A 9,891-nucleotide genomic window follows, 5' to 3' on the forward strand; every position below is an offset into this window, starting at 1 on the left:
AACCTGTAGGGTTCTGACAGGAACATCTGGACCAATCTGATCTCTGATTTATGATGGAGTTTGATTATGAAGGGTTTCATATGCGAGAAAGAGAATTTTAGATTCTGTTCTGAATTTATGAAGAGAAGTAAGTAAGGACCTGGTGGATGATACGAAACAACAAACTAAAATAGTTCTTTGCATCTAGGATAATGGAAACAAAGGTTTTTAAAAGTTTGGGAATCTCTGCTTTACCAGACCAGTCAATCCAGACCACATGATTGAAATCTGCTGCCACCTAGCGGCAGCTTCCTGACATGCACAATAGCTGATCAGCGTCTGTTACACAGTTTAATATCCTGATTTTAATTCATTGATATTAAAATTTAAAAGATTCTTGAACAAATATTTCAATTCCTTTATAAAGAAGAACATAAAACATTTTATTGCCTAAAGTAGCTTTCCTTTAGCGACCGCTTGATTAGCTGTAGCAAAGGATGAATCTGTAGCTAAAAAAATACCGCTAACATTTTAGGATGATCGTCAAGTGATCTGTGGGTCGCTGGTTCGAATCCCCACTTCGACTCTCTGTTGTGTCTGTGGGCAAACACTTCAAAGGCCTGCTCCTGAGGCCACCAGCAGGTGGCGCTGGAGCATGACATCAATACGGTGTAGAGCAGGGCTCTCAAACTCCAGTCCTCTAGCCGCAGTCCTGCAACTTTTAGATGTGCCTCTGCTGCATCACCTGAATTGAATAATTAGGTTGTTAGCAAGGCTCTGGAGAACTGATCTACACAAGGAGGAGGTAATTAAGCCATTTCATTCCAGTGTTTTGTACCTGTGGCACTTCTAAAAACTATAGGACTGCGGCCCTCGAAGACTGGAGTTTGAGACCCCTGGTGTAGAGCTTATCAGAGGATTATTTTTCTTGCATTAACTGATCATTAATTGGATGCAAATGGTCCTTAATGGGACATTTCTAATTTAATCAGGTGAACCTAAAACTGACACTTGAGAATTTCTGGGTGGAACATTATGACATTACATTGTTTCTCATTTAAGTTAAGGAGAATAAACACATTATACGTATGTTTTAAATGACAAGTTGTGCTCACTCTGCAGAGCAACTACATGTTGTACTGTAAATAATACACATAATACATAAATAATATAGATATTTTGGATCTTTATTTAATACATTTGCATGTTTTCTAAACAGTGATTAACAAGCGGATTTCCAGATCATGAATATAATATGAGCAGTTTTGCATAAATACATAAATAAATATTAAAAATCAAGTCATAAATATTAAGCCAAACATATTCACACAGTAATGCTTCTTGGACGGCACAATGGCGCCACCTTGTGTAGAAATTTGACAAAGTCAATACATTAGGCAGTATCCTTTCTGTACTTGGTACATACAGTGAAATACTACGTTGAACACACACACGTCCATCCAGCAGAGTGTGGTTGTGCTGTTAGCGATCCAACTGATGAGCGCCTCCTTCAGGCCGGGTTCAGCTCTGCTGCTGGATGCAGAAGTTTCTGTAGCGGGAGTCAGACTCCTGGCACATGGCCACAGGTAGGTTGTTGTCGGTGGAGGTGCTGATGTACCAGTTTGGGAAGAGAGCGGACATCAGAGTGCTGATGTTCACCGCCATGTCCCGTTTGTAGAACAGGAAGCGCCTCATGTCGCTCTCTACGCTGATCTCAGAGAGGCTCGCTTTGTCCTCCACTTCCTGGAAATAAACAAAAAAGATCAGTCAGAAAGTTTTTCACTGGAACTTTCAGATGATTTAATGTCTGCAGATCGCTGGCGGTGGGATTAGAGGGAGGAGCTTACCTCCAGATGCAGCGTTGGTTTGTCGCCATCCTTGTGGCAGGACAGGTAGAAGTCAGTGTCTCTGATGCCCAGAACCACAGGCTGGCCCAGCCCAGTGTCGGGAGTCAGGTGAACGTAAGTCGCCATGTTCAGGTAAACTGAGGAAAAAATCAATAAAATATGTTAATAAATGAAGAAAAGTCATAGTCACTGAAAAAATACAAAATATTAAAAAATTATTTTCTGGTCTAGTTTCTAGTGCAAGTATATTAGTGGACTTGAAATTTAAAAGAATAACTTACAAGTACTGTTTCAGCAAGAATTAAAAGATTTTTTAAGTAAGTAATTCTACAATATTGTTTAAAAAAGTTGCAGATTAATTTGTGGAAGAAGTATTAGTATCAACCTGTAAAAAGATTTCCATTATTACTTTATTTGAAGAAATACTCATCAAAATAATCTGCCAATGAAGCTGATACTTTTTCATCAATATTAAGGAATTATTAACTTAAAACAAGCTCCTATATGTTGCTTAAAAGTTACTTTTATTTTAGTTTTGACTCATATCTCAAGTGTACTATGATAACTGCACTAGAAACTACATCAAAATACTTGGTAAGATTTGGGGTTTTGCAGTGCTCTCTATATTTTCTGTAAGTTTATTTGAAATTATAAATGTCTAAGCAACACAAACTATCAATTTAGTTGCATCTTAACTCCTTTTTTCTTCAGTTTATTCTTAAAATTAAAAACTGAGGTTATGCAAAGTCTAAATATCTGATCTGACAGGAAGAGGAAAGTTTACAGAATTAAAATCTGGTTTTACCGTTGCGGCTGTTGTATACCGGCAGCATCACTGCCAGAAGCTCCATGTTGTTCCGGACCAGGTTTCTTTTCTGTCCGTCCGTCACAGAGCAGGGATGTTCTTCCCTCCTGCTGAACTTACCCGGTCCAGTCCTCTCAATGATGAATCTCTCTAAATGAAGAAGTATGCCTGGTTAGTTTGCTACTTTATTTATTAAAAATGGACCAATTCCTAATTGCACTTTCTCAATCATTTGAAAGAAGGTTTGCTGCGGTTTATTTTTTGCATGTTTGACCATCGTAGTCACATAATTGTTTTAGTCAGAGTCAGTTTCTTTATTATTTATTTTACATTGGCTGTTCTGACTGAACAAATTAAAGTTGTATTTACATGTTTGACCAAGATTGTGAAGCTGTTAATTGCAATTAAATGTGCTGTATTGGTGCAGAGTTTTTTTCAATCAATAAATTGAAAAAGCAGGATTTTGTTAAAAGCACTTTGAATTGCCTTGTTGCTGAAAATGTGCTATATACATAAAATTACCGTACCTTCGTCGCTGAAGTCGGGACTCAGGACCGACTCTGACATGCCGGCCTTCAGCCTCTCCATGGCGATGATCAGGTTGGCGACGCACCTCATGGATGGGGGCTGATGGGAAATCTCCAAATCTACTCCTTTGGGCATCTTCTTGGTCCACATCTGGCTGATGCTGCAGTTCTTCTTGGACTCCATCTGGATTGTGATTTGAAAACAAAAGTTCTGTAGGGAGAAAAAAGACCAAAAATTAAATGTTGGTTAAATTCAAGCTTGTAGAAACCAGCAGAAGCTAAATCAATACCCTAGTTTAGCTTTCTAGGAATATTTGCAGCTGAAGCTCCAACAAGTAAAGGCCAGTTTACCTGAAGAAGGCGACTGAAGAGAAGCTGTGCTGCTGGGTTTGCTTTGTTATCAGTGGTGCTGATGTTCTGCCTGTCTGAGCTGACCTGCTGGCCTTTTAAAGACACGGAGAGGGAAGTTTTCTCAGAGCGGATGTGGGACGGCTCACTGCTGCGCTCACTGGTGATGCAACCTTGTACTTACTGAGGATGATTGCAAAATAAAGTGCAAAATAGTTAAGAGCAACAATAAAACCTGCTCTGACACGTAGGACTCGTCACACGACAACATGCGAACCTTCAGGGCCGGTTTCTGTTTTACAGCTCAGAGTAAATAATACCTCGATCTTCCACTTCATGGGCTTCCACTGTTTTATAACCAGCTGGCAAAGCAGCAGGAGTTGGTACTAGAAGTGAATCTAAAAAAAGAAATAATTTCCCATTTTTAGAACAAATTTTAGCAGCAGCTTCCCTCCAAAAGAAAGTTTACATAAATGTAAAACCCAATAAATTAAAATTAAAATCTGTGTATATGATATAGAGCTAGGTAACTAGATAGATGGACCACATCACAGTTCATTCTATAATGTGTGTAAAAATGTATACATAATTTAAAATGCATATACATTATATTGTATACACATTATATCTATAGTACATAATGATAACTCCAAAATCATCCTGAAATTATGATCTTGTGATCTCACTCCAATGGCTGAATAACTTTAAAATCCATCCAATATTCATTTGGTAAACAGAGCGCTGCTGTGTGACGTCAACCATCTTCTTCTGCGCATGCCGGTCGCTTTGGGGTCTGATTGGATGTGGAGTCGGACCAGGACTGGTGGGATTGGGATGTGATGCGCTTTGCTAGCGTTACCATTAACCATATCATTGCACAATTTGATATTTCAAGCATAAATTCGCTTAATGGAAAATCGACCATTAAAAAAAAAAAAAAAAAAGGTTTTTCAATAAAAAAGTTTTGAGGTGATTGTTTTTGGCTCCATCAAATTATGTTCACTTCACAAAATTGCAATGGAAACAATTGTTTTGGCGTCATTTAAGTCATATGATTAACAACTGGACGCTGCCTTTAATGAAAACCACGAAGAAGAAATCAACCGGAAGTATTTGGAGGATCTTGGTCCTGCATGTTTTTTACATTAATTTATCTCATGAACAAACTTATTTACATGTCATTTTAATTATTTTTCTTATTTAGTAGAAACACCGCAATTGTGAAATTGTGTTTAACGAAGTACTGGCATCGTTTTGTGCACATTTGTAATGGAACAGACTGCTTTCATAAGCTCATATTTATAATTTTCAGCCATTGTTTACATCCAGATTCAGAAGGTCTGGCTTCTTCTGGGGCAGAATTAGGACCCATGTAAAAGACGATATTAAATGACTGGTTAATGTTTTAACAAAATAAACTTGAAGTACCTGCGACATCCTCTTGCTGCTAAGCTAACTGCGACTTCATAAGGAAAAGTCATTTCTTCTTCTTATTATTATTATTATTAATGGCGGTTGGCAAGCAGCTTTTAGATGTGCATTAGCGCCATCTACTGGAATGGAGTATGAAACGGGATGCTAAATGTAATACCATAGACATGAATATCTATATTACACAGATTTTAAGGATACTTCCGGCTGAACATATCAAAATAAAAGCACTAACCGTTCTGTTCATTGAGAAGTTTAGCATTTGTTTACTTACTAAAACGTGCCTCATTATGTTATAATCTACTTGCTAAATTTGAACAACTTTACTATTAAGAATTGAGAATAAAGGTAAAATGTTTCCCAATACTCTTAAAAAATCCAGTTCAGTGTGAGAAGAAAACCCTCTTCTCACACTGTTAGAAGAAAGTGTTGTGTGATATAAAATGAAGGAGTAAACAACATGAAGACAGGAATTAAAGTCATTACAAAGAAAAAAAACTTTCTTTGATTCAGCAAATCAACAAAAAAAAAAATCAGCATTTATCGCTGATATTTTTCATAAAGTCCTACTTATATTTCTAGTCGGGTAAATATTACATTTGATTTCTTTTCATAATAATATAAATCACCTTTTAGTATATTTTTAAAATGTTAAATGATAAAACAGAGAACTCTTCTTAAATATTATAAGATTGAAACGTAATTACTAAATGTTTTTAACAAATGGCACAGCCTTGGATTCCTAACCAACAGCTGGAGTTGGCACAGAGGTCATGGAGTTCATGAAAAAATGTTTCATTTAATTAAATCGTTTGAGACTTGACCTGAATCTGGATGATAGACTTAGGGACTTGACTTAGACTTGGATAACTGACATGTACCAAGTTGGTTTAGACCTTTTTTCTCCCCTTTGTAGATAGAATCTCCATTTGAGATTGATCTTAATTATTTAACCTCCATATCAAAATATATTCATGAAACAGACCTGCAAATTATTAAAATCTTAATTTTATACATATATTCATGTAAAACAAAAGTACTAATTATGCAGCCACACTGTCTGGCCAGCATGTTTTTACAGGATTCAGCTGCAGCTTCAGGCGTTTGGGGGAAACTTTCCTTACGCCTGTTTTTATTTGGTCTTTTTCTCCGTTTCCAGGAGCTGTTGAGTGACTCCAGGAATTTATCTCTGAGCCACTCCTGAGTTTTTATGTGTAACACGGGGGAAGATCCCGGATTGTGACACTTTGCGAAGCTGGTGGCATTTCAACAGGCGTGCAAACTGGAGGGATTTCTGGTAGTTCTGGTACCAAAGGCGTGGATGGATTACTGCCAGCCTCTCGGAACACCAGCCAAGATCCCGACTCCACATCATCCTCATCACTGTTCTCCTCAGGTACCCTCTGTGGCCAACCATCATAGCAGGTATCTGAAGGTGACAGGGCAGGCTTTATAGAGGTACGGTGCACTTGTCTAACAAGGTGAAGCTTATCAACTGGGGGAATTGAATATACATCACCTGTCCTGGATCTTTCTGCACCCTGGGCCAACAACACGCAGATACACTCTTTGCCCAACTTCAAGTGGCCTGCACCAGACCTTCTCATCACGCCTCACTTTTCTCTTGTGGGCTGCCAACTCCACTCTGCCTCCAGCAACATCAATGGCCACATTTAGGCGCCTCCTGTGCTCTGCCTCCCAATCACACACTTTAGATGCTGTGGGCTCAGGAAGATGGCCAAGCAGAAAATCCACTGGCAAGTGGGGTTCTTGTCCAAACATGAGGAGGTGAGGCGATTCACAAGTCTACTGATGGGCAGTGGTGTTATAATGGAAGACAAGCTGTGGGAGATGTTCTGGCCAATTTTGTTTTTCGTCTGGCGCTAGGGAACGAATCAGATTGAACATAGTTCAATTAAAACGTTCACATTGTCCATTTCCCTGTGGGTGGTAGGGCGTGGTGCGACTTTACTGAACTCCGTACAACTTGCATAACTGCTGTACCAGGACACCTTCAAAGTTCCTCCGCTGGTCAGAGTGGATACGGGCCGGCACTCCAAAACGGTAAAACCACTCTCGGACCAGGACCTTTGCCACCGTCGTCACTTTCTGATCACGAGTGAGGATAGCTTGGGTAAACTTCGAAAATACATCTGTCATCACCATCACTGGCTGGTTCCAAAAGTGTAAAATCAATGGTCAACAGCTGATTTGGTCTTGAAGCCAGAAAGTGACCCATAGGACCTCGAACTCTTGGCTGGGTGTTCTTAGCAAGGGTACACCTCTCACACTGTTGGCACTAATCCTTTACATCTTTATCCACTCCTAACCAGAAACACCTCTGCTTCACCACATCAGTTGTCCTCTCGACCCCCTGGTGGCCATGATGTTGATGAAGCTCCTGCAACACTTCTGTTTTTAGACTCTCTGGGAGAAGAAACTGAAGAACTTCTTCTCCACCATCTGGTCTCCATGTGCGCTGATACAAAATGCCTTCCTTCTGGACAATTCCCACTGTTTCAGAAGTCCACGGGCAACCGGCCCTAAACGCTCCTTTTCAGCTCGGCTCGGCACTCTTTGCTGCTGCCAAAACTCCAGGAAGGCTCAGCCCCTTGAAGCAGGCACATATCTTCTCTGCTGCGGGATGGTAAGGCTTGTTATATATGTGCTCTGAACCTTCCTGTCAAACTGAAGGACTGAGCTTCCGGTACCAGAGTTTCGAGGAGGAGTCCTTTAGAAGAATCACCTTTAGAGATTCTGCTGCAGTCATTTGGTTGCACGCTGTTTGTTATTGCTCCACTGAGAACCATCATTTATCCCACCAGACCACTTCCTGTTTTCTAGTCTGACACTCAGTCAGGTATCTGTCAACATACCAATGACCGTCACCGAGTTTGGTGTTTATTTAGTTCTGTTAAAGTCATTTTCTCTCATTTCATCAGAGTAACATTGTTCTTTTCCTTCTGTTCAAACTGAAAACCTGATCCCAGTTTGTAACCGGAAAACCTTTGCCAAGTTAAGATTTAGTTTTTTAGTTTTTCACTGTGGTAAATTACAACTTGACCTGCCAAGGTTTGGTTTTAGGATGTGTTCACACCAGGAAAATCCTTTGGTCCGCTCGTTTGGGCCGAACCAAACGGACTTTATTTTATTCGTTTGGTGCAGTTTGCTTTCACATTGTGCTGTTTGGAAGCAGACTATAATTTGTAAATAATATTAAAGGTGACAATCTTTGCTCCTATTGGACGGAGCACAGACCCAAAGAAAACAAACTTTGGAAGTTGTGGGTTTTGCATCTTTGTTTTCACATTTGTGCTGCTGCTAAAACTGTAAAATCGTCATGAATGTCACTTTGTACAACACTGGTTTCACAATGGGATTTTTGTCATTTTTCAACGCTGTTGGAAAAAGCTGCTGCAAGCTGAATGAGACGAGATGGAGCAGAAAATAGCAGGTCAGGTACAATTTCAGTACAATCAGTACGTGCAGTGGTAGTGTCAGCGACAACGAAGAGCTTATTTTTACTATGCTGCCAGGCAACGGTGGCTCGTGAAGTCCAAAAAGACTTGGATGGGATCGATTCTGGTCTGTATTCGTTCACACCCAAGGCAAACAACACCAGAATTCACTTTGAAGTGGACCGAGACCAAATCAAAAAGTGGGTCTCAGTCTGGTTGTTTGGTCGGCATTAGAGCTGGTTTGAGTGTTTTCACACCTGCACAAAAGGTCTTGTATTGTAATATTACTGAAATAATACAAGAATGTAGTCATTGTATTTTGTGAATAATGTTGTTATATTACAAGAAGTAACGATATGATTAGAATAAAATCTTAATAATATGGGAATAAATTCATTATTTCAAGAATAATGTTGCAATATTACAACTTTAATCTTGTCATATTGTTTTATTGTAGTAATATCATGACTTTATTCTCATATTAGAAGTTTGATCTCATTATTTTGACTTTATTCTCATACTTTAATCTTATAATTTTATTACTTCTTCTCATAATTTAAAGCTTAATTTCTTAGCGTGGCCTTAGCCTAGTTACCCATGGAGTGTTGTAGAAGATTTTCTTTGTTATTTTCTCGTGTGTGTGTGGTAATGTGGCCTTGTTTTCTTTTTCTTTATTTCGCCAAGTTAATTTCTTGTTTCTTACATTGATATTTGGATTGCTTGTTATATTTTGAAGTAATTTACTTTTCTTATTAAATTTAGTTTGGGTTAACTTCTGTTGCATCTTTTTCTGATCTTGTGTTGCTTTTGAGGTGACATTACCACTCATACCCAGAGACGCCCACTGCAGCAGCACAGGTGTTCTCCATTAGCTAAGCAGCGTGCAGACCGGGAAGCCGGTAATAAAGAGGTAGCTGTGCAGTTGAAGCAAGAGACGGAACCGGACAGATCACAGATGTAGGAGCAGCAGGGCAGCGGGACTGGTGGACTGGTTGCCGCAGAGATTCATCCAACTGGTCGCCGTCGAGAAACGGACGACCGGGTGTTGGAGCACGAGCGGCCGGATCGCCGCTGAGATGTGCTGCTGTGAACCGTCAGGATGTGAAGTCTTTTCACCAGACATTATTCATTTTAAATATGCAACCAGCATGTTAGTTATCTATATTTGATAGTTATTATTGTTGTTGGGGCTGCATGATTATAGAAAATATTGCGATTGCAATATCAGTTTCAAAATTTCAATATTTGCTTCTTCTCTTACTCATACCACCATATGCAGAGGACAGTCATCTGCATATGGTGTGAGCATCTCCTGTTATGAGACTGTCCAGCTGGATAAATGTTACATAAACATGAAAAAAATAAGTTCATAACACTTGAAACATACTAGCCAACAATTATTGCATTCCCAACAGTCTTGCAATATGAATATTGCACACTGATAATGTGACGACTATATGTTGGTGTCATATTATTGTGCAGTCCTATTTTAAATC

The 9,891-nt window shown here is 39.3% G+C and overlaps 1 protein-coding gene across 1 annotated transcript; it reads right to left on the minus strand.

Annotated features, from left to right (window-relative positions):
* Positions 1-1,145: 1,145 nt before the first annotated feature.
* Positions 1,146-3,661, minus strand: LOC116730468 (interleukin-1 beta-like). The gene is made up of 5 exons (XM_032579734.1): positions 3,510-3,661; positions 3,159-3,369; positions 2,632-2,781; positions 1,827-1,963; positions 1,146-1,722 (listed from the first exon to the last, which is right to left on the minus strand). The coding sequence occupies exons 2-5, from the start codon at positions 3,340-3,342 to the stop codon at positions 1,501-1,503; spliced, it is 693 nt and encodes a 230-aa protein (XP_032435625.1). The 5' UTR covers positions 3,343-3,369; positions 3,510-3,661; the 3' UTR covers positions 1,146-1,500.
* Positions 3,662-9,891: the final 6,230 nt, after the last annotated feature.

Source organism: Xiphophorus hellerii, chromosome 12, assembly GCF_003331165.1.
Source record: "Xiphophorus hellerii strain 12219 chromosome 12, Xiphophorus_hellerii-4.1, whole genome shotgun sequence".
NCBI classification, from domain to species: domain Eukaryota; kingdom Metazoa; phylum Chordata; class Actinopteri; order Cyprinodontiformes; family Poeciliidae; genus Xiphophorus; species Xiphophorus hellerii.

Coding starts and splice junctions, on each gene's coding strand:
- LOC116730468 (XM_032579734.1), bottom strand. CDS start 3,342: ATGGAGTCCAAGAAGAACTGCAGCATCAGCCAGATGTGGACCAAGAAG. Junction 1,964..2,631: donor GGTATACAACAGCCGCAACG/GTAAAACCAGAT, acceptor TTTTTTCCTCAG/TTTACCTGAACATGGCGACT. Junction 1,723..1,826: donor AACCAACGCTGCATCTGGAG/GTAAGCTCCTCC, acceptor GTTTATTTCCAG/GAAGTGGAGGACAAAGCGAG.